This window comes from Pogoniulus pusillus, chromosome 43 (genome assembly GCF_015220805.1).
Source record: "Pogoniulus pusillus isolate bPogPus1 chromosome 43, bPogPus1.pri, whole genome shotgun sequence".
Classification (NCBI taxonomy): Eukaryota; Metazoa; Chordata; class Aves; order Piciformes; family Lybiidae; genus Pogoniulus; species Pogoniulus pusillus.
This window is the reverse complement of record NC_087306.1, coordinates 1,439,122-1,462,572: the sequence shown is the minus strand read 5'-3', so window position 1 is coordinate 1,462,572 and position 23,451 is coordinate 1,439,122. Positions and strand designations below refer to the sequence as shown.

Genomic DNA, 23,451 nt, shown 5'->3' with positions numbered 1-23,451 from the left:
AGCGCTTCCCTCGCCCTCTGCCTCCGGGCGCTCGGCGCTTTTGCGGCCGGCAGCGACCTGGAGCCGCCCGCGATGGAGAGCGTTGGGGCTGCGCCCGTGGCGGCAGGGCACAGCTGGCAGCGGAGCCTCCCGCAGCGCACAGAGCTTGCTGGAGACACCGAAAGGGGCAAACCACCGCCTGGAGCCAGCAGAGAGAGGCGAGAGGCTGGAGGGAGCAGGCTGGGGAGGGGGTGAAGGGCTCGGTCGGCACTGTGACAGGCAGCATGTCCTGCCCACCGCCCGGGGACCTGGCACAGCCCAGGGGCACGCCATGTTCCTGCACGTCCCCCTCCAGCGATGCCACCCGAGGAGAGGCTGAGGCACCACGAAAGAGTCCTACTGCCACCCGAGAAACCTCCTGTGCAGAGGAAGCTGCTCCCCTCGGCTGCTGCATGCAGTGCCAGGAGCCACCCACACCCTCCCAGGGACCAACTGGACATGGTTCCCTGTCACGAGCCATCCCACACCACCCTCTCCAGCTTCCCTGCCCCATCCCACCAGAGCCTCCCTGGCACACGAGGCTCAGAGGAGCTCTGCTGGGGTTCACTCTGCCTCCAGAAGAAGACCTCATGTGAGCTGCTCTCACACCTCCCAGCTTGCCAGAGCTGCTTTCCAAAGGCAGCCACTTCTACAACTAAAGGCCTGGGGGAGAGCTGGGGAGGGACTTGTGACAAGGGCTGGCAGTGCCAGGACAAGGAGGGATTGATGGCTTTGAGCTGGGAGAGGGCAGATTGAGAGTGGGGAGGAGGAAGAAATTCCTTGGAGTGAGGGTGGGGAGAGCCTGGCACAGGCTGCCCAGGGAGGTTGTGGCTGCCCCCAGCCTGGAGGTGTCCCAGGCTAGGTTGGATGAGGCATTGGTGGAGGTGTCCCTGGGCATGGCAGGGGCGTGGAGCTGGCTGATCTTGGGGGTCCCTTCCAGCCCAAACCATCCTATGGCTCTGCGACTCTATGAAAGCCTCCCATGGCCTCACTTGGTTCCTGCTGCCCCACAGGCCACAGCTCTGAGCACTCAAGTCCCATCTGGGGCCATCTGCAGCCCCTCCAAGGTCAGCTGGATGAGGCCACAGCAGCAGCACCTTTACAAGCAGGTCCAGAGCCGGGATGGAGATGGAGGCAGAGCAGCGATCTGGTGTGGCCAGCAGAGAGCTCTTCCTCCCACAGCCCCTGCCCACGGAGACGATGACTAAGGGAGCCATCAGGAGAGCACCAGGGTGCGGAGCAGCTCAGCACACGGCACGTGAGGAGCCTGAGCTGAGGTCTGGAACGCAGGCACAGGCTGGTGCCAGCCCTGCCAGGGGGGGTTAACTTCTGCTCTGGGGCTGCAGGAGCTGTGAGGGAGCACTTGGGTGCTGTCATCCGACCACGAGTGGGCAAAGGTGGGCCAAAGAGTTGTCTGGGAGATGCCCCAGGAGAGCAAAAGCTGGGTGGTGATTTCCATGGACTGGCTGCCAAGGGGCAAACGCAGCGTGGGGCACAGCAACGTTTCAGCCATAGTCCTTCCACCCAGCCCCAGGGAGCACCGAGGAGGCTGCCTGGCATCCATCGGGCTGCTCGCTCCTGCCTCACCTTCGGAGGGCAGAGCCAACCCCAGGCTGCTGCCCGACAGCCACGGGGGCTGCTTCGCCGACAGCCGCAGCCACAGGCGAGAGCGAGGCCAGGCTGAGGGGGGCAATGCATGGCAGCTGCCCCCAGCCCCCTCCCCAAAGTGCCCATCCTGCAGGCTCCATCCTGTAACGGCCACCTCAGACTGGGGCTCTGCCATGCACTGCTCAGACTCCCCTGGGGAGTCACCAGGCCTGGCAGGCACCCCATAGAATCAGAAGCCCCAGGGGACACTACAGGCTGTGCCCTCTGTGCCCGGGGCAGAGCCATGGCAGCTGTGCCCGGCTTGCCCGGACGCCTCTCCGGGCTCTGACGGGGAGGGCACCGCGCCCTCGAGGAAGCTCCCGGGCAGGCCGAGCAGGACCTTCCCAAACCGGCAGCTTCCCAGGGCGTGATAAGGGGCGACAGGTCGGTGAATCGCGACCGGGCTCGGGCGGGCGGCATCAGCCTGGGGGCAGGACGGACACCGCTGGACCGGGCAGAGACCACCGGGTCCATAGGAATCCACACAGCCGGGGCGGCGGGCACCCAGCCGGACCACTGGGACCCCGGCGACCACGGCGGCCACTGGGACCAACGCGACAACCGGGACGTCGGCGACCACCGAGACACCCCCACGGCCGCCGCCGCCGCCCCGCGCCCACCTGCCTCCCGCGGGGCCCGCGCATGCGGAGCGCACCACGGCGGCCGGGGGCGCGGGGGGGGGGGCCGGCGGCCGGAGCGCCACTGTTTACACGGGGGCCGAGAGGGGCGGCACCGGCGCGGCCCCCCCCCCCCCCCCCCGCCGCCGCCGCACGAATGGTCTCTCCCTCGCGCTCTATTTAATCCCCGCCGCTGCCGCACCGCCGGCTCCAGACCGAGAGCAGCGCCCGGTGCCGCCGCCTCCGCGCTGCGGCTCGGCTCGCCCCGGCGGCACCCTTGTCCCCTCGCCGCCACCATCATCATCGCCGCCACCGCCATGCTGCCCCTCGGTCTCCTGCTGCTCCTTGCCTGCTTCGGTGCCGCCCGGGGAAACCTCTCCCGCGACGGTGAGTGACGATACCGGGGCCGCCGCCATCACTCAACCCATCGCGGCGGGGACCGACGGGGTGCGCCCGCGGGAAGGGAAAGCACTGGATGGGAGCGGCCCCGCGGGGAGGGGGAGCACCGGGCGGGATCGGCTGCGTTCCGTTATGTGGGTCAGATGCGGCGGGGCCCGGCAGGTGCCGCCCGCCCCGCCCCGGCCCTGCCCTCGGGGCCCGCCCGCTCCGCTAGTCCCCGGGCGGGTGCGACTGTCGCGGCCTTGGGTGGCTGGCGGGGCTCAAGGTCACGGCAGCGGCTCCGGTGCTGCCCGCCGTGTCCCCCCGCCGCCGCCGCGTACCGCCTGGGGCGGGGCTGGGGCGGCGGAAGGTTCCAGACAGGCCTCGGCGGGCGGCGGCGGCGCCCGGCCCCTCCCGGCGGTGCCCGCGGGGGGGGCCCCCGGCGGATGGAGAATCCCCGGTGGGGTAGAGCCGTCCCCCATCGAGAGGATGCTGACCTCCGGGAGGGAAGACAGACATCCCCGGGGAAACGGAGGGGACCTTCCCGCTGTGGGGAGACCCTCCCCCGGGATGAGGCGGGACCCCGGGTTCCCCCGGCAGAGGGGAAACCCTCGGTAGGAGCTACCCGGTCGGAGTCGTTCCCCCCGCCCCGCATCTCTGGGGCAATGGGGAGGGGCGGTCGCTCCTATCCCGCTGACCGCCGCTGCTCCGGGGTGTCTGATGGCATCCCGGTGTCTGCTGGCTCCTCGGTAGCACAGTGCCGGCGGCACGGGGCTCGGCCGGAGCCATCGGCCCCGCAGACAAAGGCGACTCGCCCGGTGCAGCACGGCGTGTCATTCCGGCACGTCCGTGGCCGCCTCTCGTTTCCCGTGGTCGTTCACGATGCCCCCGTCGTGGGGCACGGGCACTCGCCGTGTAGGGCCTGGCGTTCCCGCCGGCAGCGGCGGTGGCCGTGTCAGGAGCTCCTGGGCGCTGTTGTGGTGGGACGGAGCGGGGGGCTGGGGGCAGGTCGTGGGGCGATGCCTCTGCCCCGGATCGATGTTGTGCTTAGGGTGGGGGTGTTGTGGAGGATGGCAGCGGGAGAGGGTCTGGTCTCCATCCGAGTCCCCACCCAGGGCTCGTCAGAAGCAGGGAGGTGATGCTGGTGTGACCCGAGGGTCCCAAGGGCTGCTGTCGAGGTACAGAGGGTGAGAGGTCTGAGCCCCGCAGCCTCCTGCCCACGGCAGAGCAGGGAGCCTCCGACTGCCTCCCCATGGCTCATCGCGGGGCTGGAGGAGGTCGCTGTCAGCGGCAGAGCCGCTCCGGGCGTTGGTGTGGGCTGGTGGCTGCGTTCCCATCCACGACTCTCGGGGTTTATTTTGGTTGTAGCCACGGTCCTCCCACGGGAGCCCAAAAGAGTCACTTGGGCGTGGGTGATGCTGAGGCCCACGGCACAGGGATGTCCTGGTGATGCTCGGTGCGTGGGTCGCAGCCGAGCGGGAGGGGGTGGCCGAGCAGCCCAGCAGGTGCACACGGGAGGAGGGGGTGGTCGTGACCTGAAGCTGTGTGTGGTCCTCGGGGCAGGATGCACTCCGGATGATGACACTGCAAGATTTCTTCCGGGACTGGCCTGCTGCTGGGGCCCAGCCCTGGACATCTCTTCCCTGGTGTAGTGAGATAAATAGGGCACCCCCAAAATAACCTCGGGGAGCAGAGCAGGTGTGAATGGCTGGGAGAGATGCTCCGAGAGGAGCTGCTGGCTGTGTGGCTGGGAAAGCCTCTCCCCAGCACCTTCCTCGGGGGCAGGAATGGAGTCTCCCTCTCCTCTCCTTGCAGGAGTGCTCCTCCAGAGCTCTGGATTCCAAAGCTCCAGCCCTGGTGGGAGCCAGCAGAGCCCAGCGAGGTTGCCTGCAGCTGGCAGCTCTGAGGCTGCTTCCCACCAGGGCTCTGTTTGTGCGCTTGGCCGGCGCCGTGCTGGGGTCGGCAGATTCCTGCGTGCCGGGGCTGGCCCCGGGGCTATCCTTGCTGGGAGCATTGTTCTCCCCACGGGGTTATTCCACTCCAGGCTTGTGTAACCCTTTTGTTTGAACAGTGCCCTGCTGTCGGTCCATGGGAAGCCTCAACGTGCCAAAAGTGCAGGGTGCTGCACTTTGGCCACAACAACCCCATGCAGAGATACAGGCTGGGGTCGGAGTGGCTGAGAGCAGACAGACAGAGAGGGATCTGGGGGTACTGATTGATACCCGCCTGAACATGAGCCAGCAGTGTGCCCAGGTGGCCAAGAGAGCCAGTGGCATCCTGGCCTGCATCAGGAATGGTGTGGTCAGCAGGAGCAGGGAGGTCATTCTGCCCCTGTACTCTGCACTGGTCAGACCACACCTCGAGTACTGTGTTCAGTTCTGGGCCCCCCAGTTTAGGAGGGACATTGAGATGCTTGAGCGTGTCCAGAGAAGGGCAACGAGGCTGGGGAGAGGCCTTGAGCACAGCCCTACGAGGAGAGGCTGAGGGAGCTGGGATTGGTTAGCCTGGAGAAGAGGAGGCTCAGGGGTGACCTTATTGCTGTCTACAGCTACCTGAGGGGAGGTTGTGGCCAGGAGGAGGTTGCTCTCTTCTCTCAGGTGGCCAGCACCAGAACGAGAGGACACAGCCTCAGGCTGTGCCAGGGGAGATTTAGGCTGGAGGTGAGGAGAAAGTTCTTCCCTGAGAGAGTCATTGGGCACTGGAATGGGCTGCCCGGGGAGGTGGTGGAGTCGCCGTCCCTGGGGCTGTTCAAGGCAAGGTTGGATGTGGCACTTGGTGCCATGGTCTAGCCTTGGGCACTGTGGTAAAGGGTTGGACTTGATGATCTGTGAGGTCTCTTCCAACCTTGGTGATACTGTGACACTGAAAAGTGGGCTGCTTGGGGCTGTTTTGCTCCGCGCTTGGTAGCAGCCACATCCAGCTGTGGCGCGGGCACTGGCGGGCACCGGGCACCCCTCGGTGTGCAGCACAAGGAGCAGCAGCACTGTCCTGCGAGGGACAGCAGGGAGCTGAGCTCGGGCTTGTGCCCAGTTACCTCCCTCTGTACCAGAACTGCTCTGCTCATGCTGCTCTGGCCGGGAGGAGCTTCAGTGTTAGGGTCTTAGAACTGAGTCTGCCTGGGCAGGTAGAGATGCCACAGCAGGGCTGCCTTGTCCTGTCTTGGGTGGCTGTGTCCCTGCTTCCCTGCTGGGGCTGGTTGGGTGGCTGTGTCCACCCTGTTGGCTGAGGAGAGCCTGGAGACCATCTTGAGATGCCCAGGGCCTGGTGAGATTGAGCTTCCTGCCTGCTGTTTGCAGAGAGGCAGGTTCAGGAAGCTCTTCCTTTCTGGAAGGTGGCATCACCTGAAGCTGCTGGAGCTGTCTTCAGCCAGAGCAGGCAGGAGGAGCTCTTTCTGGCTGGAGGAAGTGCCCTGTGCCTCCCGCTGGTGTCCTTTCTCTATGAAGTCATTCGCCCTGCTGGCTGGTGCGGGGATGGTGTCTGGCAGTAGGCAGGTGGGGCCGGGGATGAGGTTTGAATTCCTGCAGGGCTCTCGTTTCTAGCCGTGGAGCAGCTGCTGGCTGCAGGCCTTGCAGCTCTGCTCCCTCCGGAGGAGCTGTGGGGAGAGGTCAGTGCTGGTCCTGAGCCAGGCTGCAGGAGGCTGGGTGCAACCTCCAGCCTGTAGCATTGGCCTTGAGCCCACCACGGTGAGACCCTGGGGAGGGAGCCCTGGCACAGAGGTGCGGTGGTGACAGCCCAGGAGATGTCTGAAGCGTGCATGGTCCTTAGAGGGCTGCTTGCAGCAGTGCTGGCACCCAACGGGCACCTGCAAGTGCCCCCTTCCCACGTGGCTGGGGCTGTCCATATGCTCCAGAATCACCTTGTGCCAGCACCAGCCCTTGGTACTGGAGCAGAAGCAGCAGTGCCATCCCTGATGGCTCATGGGCACAGGTTGGGGGGGAGGTGTGACCGCCCTGCGTCACCAGCTGCCCGCCTGGCCTGGCACTGGGTAGCTCTGCTCGGCTGCCCAGGGGATGAGCTGGGAGCAGCTCAGCCGAGAGCTGGGCGGGAGCACGGAAGCCACCACTCAGCCGTCTGGCACCGCTGGATTTGGAGACAATGCCCAGGATCAGGCACTGCAGAGCTGCCCTGCCGCATGCCCAGACGGTGAGGGGAGGCACTGGCACCGCTGCCACGGCACAGGAGCTCTGCTGCTGGCCCTGCTGTGCCCCAGGCTTTGGCATGGGTCACGATGCCAGGGGTGTCTGCTGGCAGCTTGGTCTGCTTGCAGGAGAATCCCCCCCAGAGTGGGGCCAACCCTGGTGACTTCATCACCAAAAGCCAAAGCTCTGGCGAGGGCAGAGGGCAGGGCAGAGGGCAGGGCACAGCTCAGGTCACCCAAGTGGTTTGCAGACCCTTGGGGAGGTTCTTCTGACCTCACAAGCACCACCTGCAGTGGTGCCAGTCTTGGAGGGGGCATCACAGGGACCAGCTGGCTTGGGGGAGAAGCAGGGGGAGCAGCAAGGCTGCTGAGCACCTCCCAGGTGCAGCTACCTCTCCTCTGCGAGGAGGTAGAAGGAAGCACCCAAGCGGCCCAGGATTCCCTGCTCGTGAGGTCTCCTCCCTGCTAGGCGCTGCCCCTGCCCCCTCTGCCCTGCCCCCTCGCCGTGCCAGGGCTCTGGGAGCTGCCAGAGGAGCTGGAGGCATCGACACCTGGGTAGCCACCCTGGTGCTGGCACGGACGGGCATGGAGCCAGCTGGAGGGAGCTGCGCAACAGCCGAGGTTTGGGTCTGCTCTTCGCTGGGTAGGCTTGAACCAAGCTCTGCTCCAGCCCTGGCTGTGCTGGGACCAGTTGGGTGCTGGCAGGAGAGGAGCTGTGAGAGGGAGGAGGCAGTGCCAGGCTGTGAGCACGTGGCCAAGGTGCCTCTGGTAGTGGCAGTGCAGTGTGGAGGGCTTGGGGGGCTCCACGTGGGCTTGTGTGCTGCTGGACTTGTTCCCCTGGCACCCAGAGCACTTTCCATGTGTTGGGTAAGTTGTAGAGGGTGGGAAGAAGTCAATGGCAGCTTGAGAAGGTCTCTGGGGAGACCTTAGAGCAGGCTTTGAAGGGCCCTGGGCAGAGCTGGAGAGGGACACTTGTAGAAGGGCCTGGAGTGACAGGGCAAGGGCTGGTGGCTCCAGGCTGGGAGCAGCTGAGCTCAGCTGAGGCATTGGGAAGGAATTTCTTCCCCACGAGGGGGGTGAGGCTCTGGAACAGGTTGCCCAGAGAAGCTGTGGAGGCTCTGAGCCTGGAAGTGTTCATAGCCAGGTTGGTTGAAGCCTTGAGCAACCTGGGCTGGTAGGAGGTGCTGGCACTGGGTGTTCTTTCAGGTCTCTTCTGACTCAGACCAGTCTCTGGCTCTGTGCTGGAGCTGCTGCAGTTTGGTCTCCTGTACAAGTGGCTCCTAGGAAGTGCTCTGCTCCCTGTGCCTCCTGTGCCCACCCTTGACTCTACCTGCCCTGCCCTCTGGGCAGCTTGGCTGTGCAGGTCATCACCTGGTTGAATTATCTCCACCTTGCTTGGTTCTGCAGTAGCTCTGTGGGAGCTGGCAGGTGATGGCAGTGCCATAACAGTGCCAGAGTCAATGGGTCTGATCCTCCTCCTCCTCTGTGTTGCCAGAGTCAATGGATCTGATCCTCCTCCTCTGCATTTCTGGGTCAGCTCAGCTTGAGCCATCTGCTCCACTTCTCTCCCCTCTGCTCCTGGCCAAGCACCTGCAGCCCTGAAGAGCAGCAGCAGAGCCTTCGCTGGGCAGTGGTGGTGAGGTGGCAGTGGTGGTGAGGTGGCAGTGGTGGTGAGGTGGCAGTGGTGGTGAGGTGGCAGTGGTGGTGAGGTGGCAGTGGTGGTGAGGTGGCAGTGGCTCCTCTCCTGCTGCCAGCCTGCACTGGGGTGGATGATGCCAGAGCCAGGGCCGTGCTGGCTGGAGGACAGGAGAGGAGCTAGGCAGGGGTGGGAGGCAGCAATGCCCGTGGGTGATTGGGCAGCCCTGGTGCCAGTGGCACTGACCTCATCTGAGGCTCCCTAAATCAGGTTGTCACAGCAGGGGGAGGTGAAGCAGAGATGTGCGGTGAGGGCCGGGCAGGAAGGAGCTCAACTGTGCCAGTCACCTGCCCAGTGTCACACTGTGTGCCCTTGGGCTGGTGTGGATACAGGCAGGTGCTGGACGCTGCCCAGCTCCCTGGTGGCACTGGGCTGTGCCAGAGGGCAGCGGTGCTCACCGTGGAGCCAGACAGCAGCATCTCTGTAGGTGCCCCTGGGACATGCCTGTGGCTGTGGAGATCTGCTCCTGCCTCGGGTGGTGCTGCAGGCACAGATGTTCCTCCTTGCTCCACAGCCCTCCAGAGGCCACACCTGCTGCGTGCCTGCTGCGGGGCCTTGGCTTCTCCAGACGACTGCTGCTGCCCTGGGGCCCTTTGCCACCAGTCCTGGCACCTCTGCTCTGCTGCCAGCGCCTGGGGCCAGCCGGGAGCTGGGTTCATGTCCTTGGTGAGCAGACAAGTGCAGGGTCGAGCACGCCAGAAGGCAGAGCTTGTGGGACCTCTGTTGCCCCATGCAGCCTGGGCACCTTTCCAGGGCATGTGTCTGGTGGGCTCTGTGCTGCTGCTGTGCTCCTCAAGCTCCTTTCTGCTGCCAGCAGAGCTGAGCCCAGCTCCCCTGCCAGGCTGGCCCGCGGTGGCAGCTGTGCTGGCACAGCCCCTGTGATGCCACCTGCAGCCGGCAGTCCTCCTGCCTCAGCTGCCTGCCACAGGGCTCTGCACTGAGCTGCTCCCCAAGCAAGTGAGCACAGGAACAGGGCAGCAGCTCAGCACCTTCCCGAGGGGCTCTGCACTTTGCCAGCTTTGGTTTCTTGGCTCTTTTTGCCTCCCTGTGGTGCTGGGGGCGAACCAAGCAGCGCCAGAGCTGTCTGGACCTGGGAGCTTTGCACTTCCCCCTGGGCATGTGGTGGGCTGTGGGGACTTGCTGCTGCAGCTGAGCACCAGAGAGCATCCAGCACAGCCCCCTGCAAGCTCAGCAGGATTGAACCCAGGCTTTGATCTTGGGGAACCTTCATCTTTTTAACTCTTCCCTCCTGTGCTTCTGTGGAGCCACAAGGAGCTGTGGGCATGTGGTGCCCACCAGCAGGCATGGGCAGAGCTGCCAGGCTTCCCCCACCTCTCCTTTCTGGTCTAAATCTCCTCTCACACAACCTTGTGTGGGTTTAATCTTCGGACAGTGGGGACAGAGTTTGCTGTGCCAGCTTGGGCAGGGCTCTGCTGCAAGGCAGCAAGGAGCAGAGCAGGGCAGCTGAAGCAACCATTTCCCAGCCACCTTCGCTGGGCAGGAGGGAGATCCTTAAAACACAACTGTCAAAGCTAGGAGCTGGTTCCCTTGGCAACAGCCGTGCCGAGATTGGCCTCGGGGTAGGAGCTAAAAACAAGCTCAAAAAAAAGGAGGGATCAGTTCTCTGCTGTCAAACCGAGGAGGGCCCTGCCAGAGGGGCACCCTGCCTGGCTCTGCCCACTGCTGCCTGGGGCCAGGAGGGTCTGGGGGAGCTCACTGAGCCTTGGCAAGGGCTGAGTCCCCTTTTCCTGGACCACTCCAAGGCTTTGCTGCTGGGCAGGGTGGCTCCTGGGGACCCGGGGAGGGCTTTTCATCTCATCTCTGTCCTGCCTCCTCCAAGGATGTGCCCACACCGGACAGGCTGGCATGTGCCCGAGCTGGAGTCTGGGCTGGCCCCAAGCAGGCTTAGTTGGGCTTGGGCTGGTGCCTTGCAGGTCAGGGTGGCACAAGGTGCCCTCAGGCACCAGGCTGCTGGTAGCCTGGGGAGGAGGCGCTGGCAGTGCCCAGTGCTGGCATTGCCAACTGCTGCCACTGCCTTTGCTGAGCTAATTGGCCACCAGGCTGGTGTGGATGTGCAAACAGGAGAGCAGAGCTGCCAGCAGCAGCCTGCCTTTGTGTGGCTGCCAACGCTGCAGCCAGGAGCTGCTGCTGCCATCCGAGGGGTTCCCCAGCCCCCATCCAGCTCTCTGCTGAGCCTTGCCTGGCCCTGGGGCAGCTGAGGGCAGCAGTTGGTATCTGGGGTGGCCCTAGCTGGGTGCTTGTGGGGCAGAAACAGTCCTGCTGGTCCTGGAGGAGAGGCTGCTCCCCAGCTGGGCTCTGATGCATGGTGAGGATGGACCCAGAGGCAGGCAGGAGGGATCTGTTGCCTGGTTCTAGAGGAGGGCAGCCTGGCAGCCCAGAGCTTCAGCAGCTCTTGCAGCCAGCCCCTGCAGCTGCTGCTGTCTTGGCTGCTGCTCGACTGCTAATTGCTGGCCACGTCTCAGTTGCTGAGCCCTGGTCAAGGTGTCACCAGCAGCTGTCAGCTCTTGAGTACCCTGGGGCAGGGTCTGTCAGGGAGCTGTCCCCAGCCCCAAGCTCTGCAATTTGCTGCTGGTACTTGGAGCTGAGTCTTGGTGCCCTTGGAGCAGGACCCTGCTGCTCTCACCCCGTGGGGGGATTGAGGCTGCTGGAGAGCATCAAAGAGGTTCATCAGTTTCTCTGGCATGGTCTTGGGAGGAGCCCAGCAAAGGCCTGGGGCTGAGAGCAAGCTGTGATGAGCAGCTGGAGCCTCCTGCTCTGCCATCCCCAGAGAAGCCTCCTGCACATCTCTGCTTCCAGCAGGCTGTGCTTTGGAGGCAGTGGAGGTTTCTCATGTAGCCCACATCCAAAGGTGTGAAGCTGTCTGCATTCCCCTGACCACTCCACTTGCAGGATTGCTGCTGCCGGCCTGGGAGCTTGGGCAGCAGGTCCCCTCCTCACTGCCCCTCCCCATTCTCCTGGATCTCACCCCTGGGTCACAAGCCCTGGAAGCAGAGGCTGTTGCAGGGCTGAGGTCTGGAGCTCAGGGAGGACTCCTCAGGGGTTGTGCAGTGTTTGTGTGGCTGTGACAGTCCTGCAGCAGCCCCTTGGGTCGCAGCCCTTGTGCTGGGGGAGGGGTGGGTCAGAGAGGCTGGAGGTACATACAGAGGTGGGAGCTGGCAGAGGGGCCAGATGGGGAGGATTTGGCACCAGAGGCTGCAAGCAGGGATCCTGGGTGGGTAGTGGGAAGGAAAACCCAGGAAAGCCCCTGGGTGCTGCAGCCCCTGTGGCCTCTCTGTGCTGGGGAGAGCCCAGCCTGAGAGAGCAGCTCAAGATCTGCACTCCAAGTCCTCTCCTGGCTCTGCCTGGCTTGTTGCATCCCTCCCACCACCACCTTCTCATCTCAGCCTGCAGCCTGAGTCCATCTGCTCCTCGCCTCCTGCTGCCTGTGTCCTCCTCTGCCTTGCTCTTGCTTGGCTGGCACAGACCTGACCCATCTTGGCCAAGCCTTGCAGCCCTAAGAGTTGTCCCAGGCTGCAGGGCTGGAGAAGGAAGCCAGCCCTGGAGCTGCTATGGTTCCCAGAGGGATGCTTCCCTCTCTCCAAGAGCAGGAGGGTGCCAGCAAGCCTGGTTCCACAGGTGGGCACCGAGTGGCATGCAGCAGATGCAGGGAAACAGGAGCAGGTTTCCCCCTTCTAACAAAATCTGGAGCACGTCAGCCACGGGCCAGGAGGAGCCTGGAGCTGAGCTCTGGGTGCCCTTCGCAGCCTGCTCAGCTCTGCTCAGCAGATGTCTGAGCCCAGCTCCAGGCTGCTGCCTCGGCAGGATGCCAGCGGCTGGGAACGGAGCTGAGCAGCTCGGGGGAGGGCTTCAGGTCGAGCCCTTGGAGAGCAGGGCGCTGGGGGGGCTGTGCTGGGGGGGGCTGTGCTGGTAGGGAGCTCGGGTGGGCTGTGCCTGGGGTGGGGCTGTGCCGGTAGGGAGCTGGGGGGGGTCTGTGCTGGCAGGGAGCTGGGGAGGGGGGGTTGGGTCTGTGCTGGCAGGGAGCTCGGGTGGGCTGTGCCTGGGGGGGGCTGTGCTGGCAGGGAGCTCGGGTGGGCTGTGCCTGGGGGGGGGCTGTGCCGGTAGGGAGCTGCTGGCAGCAGGCTAAAAGCAGCACAAGTGATGCTGCCTGCGCCGTGGCAGAGTGGTGGTGCTGGAAGGGACCTCTGGACCCTGCCAGGGCAGGGTCAGCTGGGGGAGGTCTCACAGGAACACTGCCAAGTGGGTTTGGAATCTCCCCAGGGATGGGGACTCCACCACCCTCCCCGGGCAGCCTGCTCCAGAGCCTTCATGAGGATCCTCCTCATGTCCTCCAGGATGCTCTTCCTAGGATCAGGTGATAGGAGGAGAGGAAAAGGCCTGGAACTACCCCGGGGGGGTTCAGGTTGGCCTTGAGGAACAATTTGTGTCCTGTGGTCAGGGCCTGGCATAGGCTGCCCAGGGAGGTGGAGTACCCATGCCTGGAGATCCTCCAGAACCCTGTGGCCATGGCACCTGGGGCCAGGGTTTGGTGCCCATGGTGGTGTTGGGCTGGATGATCCTGGAGGTCTCTTCCAACTGAAGCAGCTATCTGAGAGTCTCCCCAGGCTGGGCTCTCATCTCCTCTGCCCAGGGACAGGAGACATTGCCCAGCTGGCATGTGGGGGCTGGAGCTGCACAGCCCCCTCAGCCCCAGGGGCTGCTTTAGCCATGGCACTGTGTGGCAGAGGGCAGGTGAGGGGATGGTGCCAGCCCAGGCTGGCAGGTGACAGCATCTCCGTGCTGGCAGCAGGCACTGGCATGGCCAGGACGGATGCTTCCCTGAGTGCCCAGCACCTGTGCCCAGGCTGGCAGGAGCTGTGCTGAGGGCTGTGCCAGGCAGGCCTGCCAACTTCTGCAGCCACCTTGCTCTGCTCCCCAGCCTGCCTCTGAGCCCTGGGGTGCTGCCCAAGGTCCCCTGGGTGCTGAGTGCTTGCTGCTCCCAGGCTACCGCAGTGTGCCCCAAGATGCCCTTCCCTGGGAGCCAGCACAGCTCAGAGCTGCTCTGCTTGGAGGAGACCTTTAACAGCAGCAGGTCCAGCCCAGCCTTCACCCAGCACTGCCCCTGGCCCTCAGCACCACAGCTCCAGGAAGGAAGACTCCAGCACTGCCCTGGGCAGCCTGACCCAGGCCTGGCCAACCCTCAAGGGGCACAAATTGTTCCTCATAGCCAACCTGAACCTCCCCCTGGGGCACCTTGAGGCCACCTCCTTTTGTGCCATCTCTTGTCCCTTGGCTCCAGCCTCCTCTCAGGGCGTTGCAGAGACCCAAAAGGCCTCCCCTTGGCCTCCTGCTGCCAGGCTGAGCCCCCCCAGTGCCCGCAGCTGCTCCTTGCCAGGCTCCTGCTCGAGGCCCCTCCTCAGGCTCTGAGCTGGGTGTGCCATGCCAGGCTGCAGCAGCTGCATTTGGGAGCAGTCACAGTGCAGGAGGCTCTTTCTCTGTGTGCCACTGTCCCCAGCCATGCCATGGCAGCATTGCCCCTTTGTGCCCCTCTGCCTGCCCTGCCAGCGAGGGTCTTGCCTGTGAGAATGAGGCTGTGGAGGGCCTTGTGGGCATGGAGTGAAGCTGCCAATGGTGGGCACCACTGCTCTTGGCCAGGGGGTCGTGTTGCCCCCTCTCTGCTGTGACTGTGCCCCTCTTCTGTCAAGGGCCAGCAGGGCATGATTAAACCAAAGCCTATGGGCACAGAGGCATAGCCATGCCCATCTGCTGCTGCCAACTGGCAGGCATGGCAGGGAGGATCTGGGTCGTGCCAGAGGGGCTGTGCCCCCACCCCACACAAGCCCTCAGCACAGGCCTAAGGCAGCCATGTGTGGCTCGGGCTCTGCCAGGGGCTCGGTGCCCTCCCCTGATGCCCCCAGCCTGGGACTCTGCAGGTGCTCAGTGTGAGCTGTGCAGGGAGGAGGTTGCTGAGGCTTTGGGTCTGTTTAAGCCCTCCCCACAGGACTGCTGAGGTCAGCACTGGGGCTGCTGATTCCCTAATTGTGTGACCTAATGAGGAGCTCAGGTCTGCTCTGGGGGCTTCAGGCCCTGTCCTCTACTGCAGCTGGCTTGGAGTGGTTTGAGTTTGGCCCCCAGCAGCACAAGAGCAGAGCTGCCTGGTGGGGAGCAGCAGGCAGGGCACAGAGTGGTGGTGCTGGAAGGGACCTCTGGAGGCTGAGTCCCAGGGCAGGGGCAGCTGGAGGAGGTCTCCAGGAACCTGTCCAGGTGGGTTTGGAATCTCTCCAGGGATGGAGGCTCCCCCCCACCCCCGGGCAGCCTGCTCCAGAGCTGCAGACCCCAGTGGAGCCAGATGGGTGGGTAAGGGTGGGGGTGCAGCCCCCAGCTGGGTGGGTGAAGTGGGGGGGGGGGGAATGCAGCCCCCCAGCTGGGTGGGTGAGGGGGGTGAGAGTGGGGGTGCAGCCCCCAGCTGGGTGGGTGAGGGGGGTGAGGGTGGGGGTGCAGCTCCCAGCTGGGTGGGTGAGGGGGGTGAGAGTGGGGGTGCAGCCACCAGCTGGGTGGGTGAGGGGGGTGAGGGTGGGGGTGCAGCTCCCAGCTGGGTGGGTGAGGGGGGTGAGAGTGGGGGTGCAGCCACCAGCTGGGTGGGTGAGGGGGGTGAGGGTGGGGGTGCAGCCCCCAGCTGGGTGGGTGAAGTGGGGGGGGGGGGGGGGAATGCAGCCCCCCAGCTGGGTGGGTGAGGGGGGTGAGGGTGGAGGTGCAGCCTCCAGCTGGGTGGGTGAGGGGGGTGAGAGTGGGGGTGCAGCTCCCAGCTGGGTGGGTGAGGGGGGTGAGGGTGGGGGTGCAGCTCCCAGCTGGGTGGGTGAGGGGGGTGAGGGTGGGGGTGCAGCTCCCAGCTGGGTGGGTGAGGGGGGTGAGAGTGGGGGTGCAGCCCCCAGCTGGGTGGGTGAGGGGGGTGAGAGTGGGGGTGCAGCTCCCAGCTGGGTGGGTGAGGGGGGTGAGAGTGGGGGTGCAGCTCCCAGCTGGGTGGGTGAGGGGGGTGAGAGTGGGGGTGCAGCTCCCAGCTGGGTGGGTGAGGGGGGTGAGGGTGGGGGTGCAGCTCCCAGCTGGGTGGGTGAGGGGGGTGAGAGTGGGGGTGCAGCCCCCAGCTGGGTGGGTGAGGGGGGTGAGAGTGGGGGTGCAGCTCCCAGCTGGGTGGGTGAGGGGGGTGAGAGTGGGGGTGCAGCTCCCAGCTGGGTGGGTGAGGGGGGTGAGAGTGGGGGTGCAGCTCCCAGCTGGGTGGGTGAGGGGGGTGAGGGTGGGGGTGCAGCTCCCAGCTGGGTGGGTGAGGGGGGTGAGAGTGGGGGTGCAGCCCCCAGCTGGGTGGGTGAGGGGGGTGAGAGTGGGGGTGCAGCTCCCAGCTGGGTGGGTGAGGGGGGTGAGGGTGGGGGTGCAGCTCCCAGCTGGGTGAGCCAGCCTGGCCCCCTGCCCACGCAGCTCTGCTCCCTGGCACCCCTCAGAGCTGTCCTTGGGGCAGGCAGGAGCTTCTTTGCCCCTGGTGCTGCTCTCTTCTGCCCTTGGGCTGCCTGGTACTGAGGTGCCCACGGAGGGTGAGGGATGGCTCTTGGTGTGGTGCCTGAGCTGGCCCTGCCTGACCCTGCCCAGCCCAGCAAGCAGGAGAGAATCCTGCCGAGGATGTGCCACCAGCTGCAGCCCTTGGGCCATGCTGGAAGGGCTGTGCAGGCTTTGGCCAGAGGCAGGGATGGAGAGGGTCAGCAGAGCAGCCTGGCACAGAAGCACCACCGGTGCCAGCCGCAGCTCCCTGGCACTGCCAGGGCAACAGAGCAGAGCTTGCTGCTTCCCCAGGTGCCTTCAGCTCTCCAGCTGCCTCCCAGCCTAGTCCTGCTCCTGCCCAGACCCACTCATGCCTGGCAGGCGCCAGCTGCTTGCAGCCAGGCCTGGTGCGGATGTCTGTGCATGTTGGCATTGAACCTGGGGCTTGCAGTGGCCCTGGAGCCACCCCCCAGGGTGGGCAGCAGGATGGGTCCTGCCCCTGCTCCTGCAGCTGGTTATGGGGGAGCTGTTCCCTGCAGGGGGTGAGATGGCAGCAGAAGCGCCCCCGGGGCTGGCACATGGCCGCGGGCAGGTCCCTCGCGTTTCTGGGGCACAGCAGAGGGCTGCTGGGCAAGGGCAGGTCCCTGCGGAGGGCACAGCTCAGCTGCGCTTCTCTGCTCAGCTGAGGCCTCCCCTGCAGCACCGCGGCCAGCTCCGGGTCCTCAGCTCGGCCAGGGACGTGCTGGAGCCGGTGCCAAGGGGCACAGCGGTGCTGGCAGGGCTGGGAGTCCTCTCTGCCAGGCCAGGAGAGCTGAGCGGGGGGGTTCAGCCTGGAGAAGAGAAGGCTCCAGGGAAGCCTTCCTGAGACCTTCTCAGCCTCAGGAGAAAGCTGGGGAGAGGCTTTTCAGCAGGGGTTGGTTCTAAACTGTGAGGAGGAGACTCAGAGTGAGAGGAGGAGGAAATTTCCCAGTGCTGAGGGTGGAGAGAGCCTGGCAGAGGTTGCCCAGAGAACTGGGAGTTGCCCCCCCCCCCCTGCCCTGCAGCCACTCTAGGGCAGGTGGTTGGGGGCTCTGAGCCACCTGCTGTGGTTGGGGCTGTCCCTGCTGGCTGCAGAGGCTTGGGCTGGGTGAGCTCTGAAGGTGCCTTTGACCCAAACCACTCCATGACTCTGTGCCCACTCCTGCCACCCTGCCCCCTGCTATCCTTACGTCTGTGCCCAGCTGCAGGCTCCCTGGATCCAGCCAGGACCCTGGCAGTGTCTCCTCCACCCCTCTGTGCTGGCACCCAGAGCAGCTGAGCAGGGCTGGAGACAGGGAGCAAATCGCCTGCCCCACACCAGCTGTGCTCACCCAGCACTGGCTCCCAGCTTGCCCCCGGGGCCGTGTGGGCACCACTGTGTGCCCCCCCCCCTCTCTCTTTTCCCTTGCTTGCTCGGTGATGCTCCTGCACCCGTGGGCAGAGGCTGTGCCAGGGCCGCTGCTGACCCCTCCTGTCTGCCCGCAGAGAGCCAGCCCACGACGTCAGACGAGACGGTGGTGGCAGGCGGCACCGTGGTGCTCAAGTGCCAGGTGGAGGATCCTGACGACTCCTCGCTGCAGTGGTCCAACCCTGCTCAGCAGACTCTCTACTTTGGAGAAAAACGAGGTGGGTGCAGGAGCTGGGGGGGCACAGCAGCAGTGAGGGGGCAGAGCTGGACAGAGAGGATCCTGCCCCTCTGCTCTGCTCTGGGGAGACCTCAGCTGCAAGGCTGGGGCCAGACGTGGGAACCCCAACACAAGCAGGACCTGGAGCTGCTGGAGAGGGCCCAGAGGAGGCCATGGAAATGCTCAGGGGGTTGGAGCAGCTCTGCTATGGGGACAGGCTGAGGGAGCTGAGGGTGTTCAGCCTGGGGAAGAGAAGGCTCCAGGGAGACCTCCCAGCAGCTGCCAGCGCCTGAAGGGGCTCCAAGCAGGCTGCAGAGGAGCTGCTGCCAAAGGCCTGCAGGGACAGGAGCAGGGACAATGGTTTGGGGTGAGAGCAGAGCAGGCTGAGGTTGGCTGTGAGGAAGAAGTTGTGCAGCAGGAGGCTGCTGGAGCACTGCAGCAGGCTGCAGAGGGAGGTGCTTGGGGCCCATCCCTGGAGATAGGCAAGGTGAGGCTGGGACAGGGCTGTGGGCAACCTTCTCTGGGTGGGGATGTCCCTGCTGAGTGCAGGGGGTTGGACTGGATGAGCTCTGGAGGTCCCTTCCAGCCCAGATGCTTCTGTGCCTCCAGCCCTGCGGGACAACAGGATCCAGCTGGAGAGGTCCACCCCCAACGAGCTGACCATCAGCATCAGCGACGTGGTGCTGGCGGACGAGGGCGAATACACCTGCTCCATCTTCACCATGCCCGTGCGCACCGCCAAGGCGCTGGTCACCGTGCTGGGTACGGCCCCGAGCCCCCTGCCCGCGGCCCCTTGGCCATGCTGCCCCCCCGAGCCCCCTGCCCGTGGCTCTGCTGCCGCCCCGAGCCCCCTGCCCGCAGCCCCTTGGCCATGCTGCCCCCCCAAGCCCCCTGCCCGCGGCCCCTTGGTCCTGCTGCTGCTCTGAGCCCCCTGCCTGCAGCCCCTTGGCCCTGCTGCCGCCCCGAGCCCCCTGCCTGCAGCTCTGCTGCCGCCCCGAGCCCCCTGCCTGCCGCCCCTTGGCTCTGCTGCCGCCCTGAGCCCCCTGCCTGCAGCTCTGCTGCCACCCCAAGCCCCCTGCCTGCGGCCCCTTGGCCCTGCTGCCGCCCTGAGCCCCCTGCCCACGGCCTCTTGGCTCTGCTGCCGCCCCGAGCCCCCTGCCCGCGGCCGCTTGGCTCTGCTGCCGCCCCCAGCCCCCTGCCTGCAGCTCTGCTGCCACCCCAAACCCCCTGCCTGCAGCTTCTTGGCTCTGCTGCCGCCCCGAGCCCCCTGCCTGCAGCTCTGCTGCCGCCCCGAGCCCCCTGCCTGCAGCTTCTTGGCTCTGCTGCCGCCCCGAGCCCCCTGCCTGCAGCTTCTTGGCTCTGCTGCCGCCCCGAGCCCCCTGCCTGCAGCTTCTTGGCTCTGCTGCCGCCCCGAGCCCCCTGCCTGCAGCTCTGCTGCCGCCCCGAGCCCCCTGCCTGCAGCTCTGCTGCTGCCCCGAGCCCCCTGCCTGCAGCTTCTTGGCTCTGCTGCCGCCCCGAGCCCCCTGCCTGCAGCTCTGCTGCCGCCCCAAGCCCCCTGCCTGCAGCTCTGCTGCCACCCCAAGCCCCCTGCCTGCAGCTTCTTGGCTCTGCTGCCGCCCCCAGCCCCCTGCCTGCAGCTCTGCTGCCGCCCCGAGCCCCCTGCCTGCAGCTTCTTGGCTCTGCTGCCGCCCCGAGCCCCCTGCCTGCAGCTCTGCTGCCGCCCCGAGCCCCCTGCCTGCAGCTCTGCTGCCGCCCCGAGCCCCCTGCCTGCAGCTCTGCTGCCGCCCCAAGCCCCCTGCCTGCAGCTTCTTGGCTCTGCTGCTGCCCCCAGCCCCCTGCCTGCAGCTCTGCTGCCGCCCCGAGCCCCCTGCCCGTGGCTCTGCTGCCGCCCCGAGCCCCCTGCCTGCGGCTCTGCTGCCGCCCCGAGCCCCCTGCCTGCGGCTCTGCTGCCGCCCCGAGCCCCCTGCCTGCGGCTCTGCTGCCGCCCCGAGCCCCCTGCCTGCGGCTCTGCTGCCGCCCCGAGCCCCCTGCCTGCGGCTCTGCTGCCGCCCCGAGCCCCCTGCCTGCGGCTCTGCTGCCGCCCCGAGCCCCCTGCCTGCGGCTCTGCTGCCGCCCCGAGCCCCCTGCCTGCGGCTCTGCTGCCGCCCCGAGCCCCCTGCCTGCGGCTCTGCTGCCGCCCCGAGCCCCCTGCCTGCGGCTCTGCTGCCGCCCCGAGCCCCCTGCCTGCAGCTCTGCTGCCGCCCCGAGCCCCCTGCCTGCGGCTCTGCTGCCGCCCCGAGCCCCCTGCCTGCAGCTCTGCTGCCACCCCATGCCCCCTGCCCGCAGCCTCTTGGCTCTGCTGCCGCCCCGAGCCCCCTGCCTGCGGCTCTGCTGCCCCCCCGAGCCCCCTGCCCGCGGCCTCTTGGTCCTGCGGTTCCGCTGCTGCAGCTCTGCCGTTGCCTCTTCCCTGCACCTCTGCTCCTCCTCCTCCTCCTCCTCTTCTCTCCATCTCCTGCCTACAGCTCTGCCGCTGGCTCTGGCCCGCAGCCCGTCCTGGCCGTGGTCACTGCTGTGACTCTCTGCCTGCGTCCGTCCCTGGGTGGCAGCACCCGCGCGGCTCAGCATCTGCTGTGTTGCTTCTCTCCTGCCGCAGGAATCCCCCAGAAGCCCCAAATCTTCGGCCACGAGCAGCCTATCGACGAGGAGAAGATGGCTCGGCTGACCTGCAGGTCCTCTGGCAGCAAGCCTGCAGCCCAGCTCCGCTGGAAGAAGGGCAACAAGGAGCTGATGGGTAGGTGCCCGAGCAGCAGTGGGGGCCCTGGGGTGGCTGGGGGACACCGTGGAGGCAAGAGGGCACCAGGGGTTGCAGATGTGCCCAGCACTGGCATCCTGTGCTGCTGACCAGAAAGGGCTTTGAACACTTCCAGGCTCAGAGCCTCCACAGCTTCTCTGGGCAACCTGTTCCAGAGCCTCACCCCCCTCGTGGGGAAGAAATTCCTTCCCAGTGCCTCGGCTGAGCTCAGCTGCTCCCAGCCTGGAGCCACCAGCCCTTGCCCTGTCACTCCAGGCCCTTCTACAAGTGTCCCTCTCCAGCTCTGCCCAGGGCACTTCAAAGCTTGCTCTAAGGTCCCTCCAGAGACCTTCTCAAGCTGCCATTGACTTCTTCCCACCCTCTACAACTTACCCAACACATGGAAAGTGCTCTGGGTGCCAGGGGAACAAGTCCAGCAGCACACAAGCCCACGTGGAGCCCCCCAAGCCCTCCACACTGCACTGCCACTACCAGAGGCACCTTGGCCACGTGCTCACAGCCTGGCACTGCCTCCTCCCTCTCACAGCTCCTCTCCTGCCAGCACCCAACTGGTCCCAGCACAGCCAGGGCTGGAGCAGAGCTTGGTTCAAGCCTACCCAGCAAAGAGCAGACCCAAACCTCGGCTGTTGCGCAGCTCCCTCCAGCTGGCTCCATGCCCGTCCATGCCAGCACCAGGGTGGCTACCCAGGTGTCGATGCCTCCAGCTCCTCTGGCAGCTCCCAGAGCCCTGGCACGGCGAGGGGGCAGGGCAGAGGGGGCAGGGGCAGCGCCTAGCAGGGAGGAGACCTCACGAGCAGGGAATCCTGGGCTGCTTGGGTGCCTCCTTCTACCTCCTCGCAGAGGAGAGGTAGCTGCACCTGGGAGGTGCTCAGCAGCCTTGCTGCTCCCCCTGCTTCTCCCCCAAGCCAGCTGGTCCCTGTGATGCCCCCTCCAAGACTGGCACCACTGCAGGTGGTGCTTGTGAGGTCAGAAGAACCTCCCCAAGGGTCTGCAAACCACTTGGGTGACCTGAGCTGTGCCCTGCCCTCTGCCCTCGCCAGAGCTTTGGCTTTTGGTGATGAAGTCACCAGGGTTGGCCCCACTCTGGGGGGGGATTCTCCTGCAGCAGACCAAGCTGCCAGCAGACACCTCTGGCATCGTGACCCATGCCAAAGCCTGGGGCACAGTGGGGCCAGCAGCAGAGCTCCTGTGCCGTGGCAGCGGTGCCAGTGCCTCCCCTCACCGTCTGGGCATGCGGCAGGGCAGCTCTGCAGTGCCTGATCCTGGGCATTGTCTCCAAATCCAGCGGTGCCAGACGGCTGAGTGGTGGCTTCCACAGCACACCTGGGAGCTGCACTGGCACTGCCACTACCCTGCTCAGCAGCCTCTGCTGGGCTCCTGTCTCCAGCAGCTCTCATGGGCTCCTGTCCCCACAGCTGAGGGCACTCAGGTGGAGGAGGACCCCAACGGGAAGACCTTCACCGTCAGCAGCCGCGTGGAGTTCCGTGTCACCAAGGAGGACAACGAGGCAGAGGTGACCTGCACTGTGGACCACGAGTCCCTGCAGAACGCTGAGAGGTCGACCACCCAGAAGCTGCAGGTCCACTGTACGTGGCACAGCAGGCACGACAGGGCACACACGGGGCAGGGAGGGAGGGCACAGAACCGGAGAGGGGAAGGAGAGACCTCAGCACTGCCACAACTGAGGTCGTTTCATTCCAGCTCGTTTTGGGTGGAAAGGGAACTCCAGGAGGCTTTTGTGTTCCTCCAGAGTGTGAATGTGAGCTGCAGGCAGGACAGGGAATCAGAGAGTGGTTTAGGATGGGAGGGACATTGAAGCTTATCTAGTGCCAACCCCCCCCTGACATAGGCAGGGACAGCTCCCACGAGAACAGGTCAGTTAAGGCCTCATCCAGTCTGGTCCTGAACACCTCCAGGGAGGTTGTGGAGCACAGAAGCACCCAATGTGATCAAAGATCACATTGGGTGCTTCTGTGCTCCACAACCTCCCTGGGCAACCTGTGCCAGGCTCTCACCACCCTCACTTCTTCCTCACATCCACTTTCAATCTCCACTCTGCCACTTCAAACCTCCTCCTCTCATCCCCAGACCTTCTCAACAGTCCCTCCCCAGCCCTCCTGGAGCCCCCTTCAGATCCTACAAGGCCACTCCAAGGGCTCCTGGAAGCCTTCTCCTCTCCAGCCTGCACAGCCCCAACTCTCTCAGCCTGGCCTCAGAGCAGAGCTGCTGCAGCCCTCACAGCATCTTGGTGGCCCTATCACTGCAGGGCCACTGCCCAGTGGCACAGCTGCTGCTGCACACCCTGGGTTTGCCCTGCCTGCCTCCTCTGCCCTGTCTGTCCTCTTCTCCCCCATCCTGCTGTCCCCACTCCCCTTATCCCCCACGTCCCAGCTGGTGCCAAATGTGAGGGACACAGGAGCTGCCCTGAGCACTGCAGAGTGCTGCCCCCCAATGCCCCCAGCGACCCTCCCCATGCCGAGGCAGAGCCAGGGGTATGGTCAGGGTTTGGGGTGCCCCCCTGCACAGTGGGGGCAGGCACAGGGGCACCCACACCCAGCTCTTCCTCTGCTGTTTCAGACAAGCCGACGGCGAAGATCGAGCCACACCCGCAGTACCCGCGGGAGGGAGAGAAGCTGCAGCTGCAGTGCGATGGGCAGGGCAACCCCATGTAAGCCTCCCCATGCCCGCCCCGACGGCCCCTGCCAGCTCAGCCTCCCGCTGCCAGGCTCCCGAGCTCGCCCCTGAGCCCTCCCCGGAGCAGGACCATGGCAGGGAGCACTGCGTGGGCTCGGGGCCGGGCACAGCCTGGCACCGTGGGATCGTTTGGGCTGGAGGAGATGAGTGCAGTCCTCAGCCCAGCACTGCCAGGGCATCGCCACACCATGGCTCTCAGCACCACATCTCCACAGCTTGGAAACCTCCTCCAGGCATGGAGTGCTCCAGCACTGCCCTGAGCAGCCTGGGCCAGGTCTGGACAACCCTTAAGGGGCAGAAATTGT

The 23,451-nt window shown here is 65.8% G+C and overlaps 1 protein-coding gene across 7 annotated transcripts in view; it reads left to right on the top strand.

Annotated features, from left to right (window-relative positions):
• Nucleotides 1-2,383: 2,383 nt before the first annotated feature.
• The window catches only part of CADM3 (cell adhesion molecule 3), a 30,437-nt gene continuing 9,369 nt past the window's right edge, over nt 2,384-23,451 (top strand). For 2 of the 7 annotated variants that reach the window (XM_064175967.1, XM_064175968.1), the window contains exons 1-6: nt 2,384-2,669; nt 17,522-17,662; nt 18,271-18,423; nt 20,294-20,431; nt 21,868-22,038; nt 23,030-23,120. In XM_064175967.1, coding sequence (XP_064032037.1) covers nt 2,600-2,669; nt 17,522-17,662; nt 18,271-18,423; nt 20,294-20,431; nt 21,868-22,038; nt 23,030-23,120 — 764 coding nt within the window. In that variant the 5' untranslated portion in view covers nt 2,384-2,599. The remainder of the gene's footprint in view (nt 2,670-17,521; nt 17,663-18,270; nt 18,424-20,293; nt 20,432-21,867; nt 22,039-23,029; nt 23,121-23,451) is intronic. The other 5 variants (XM_064175962.1, XM_064175964.1, XM_064175965.1 and 2 more) reach the window with 3 other exon arrangements.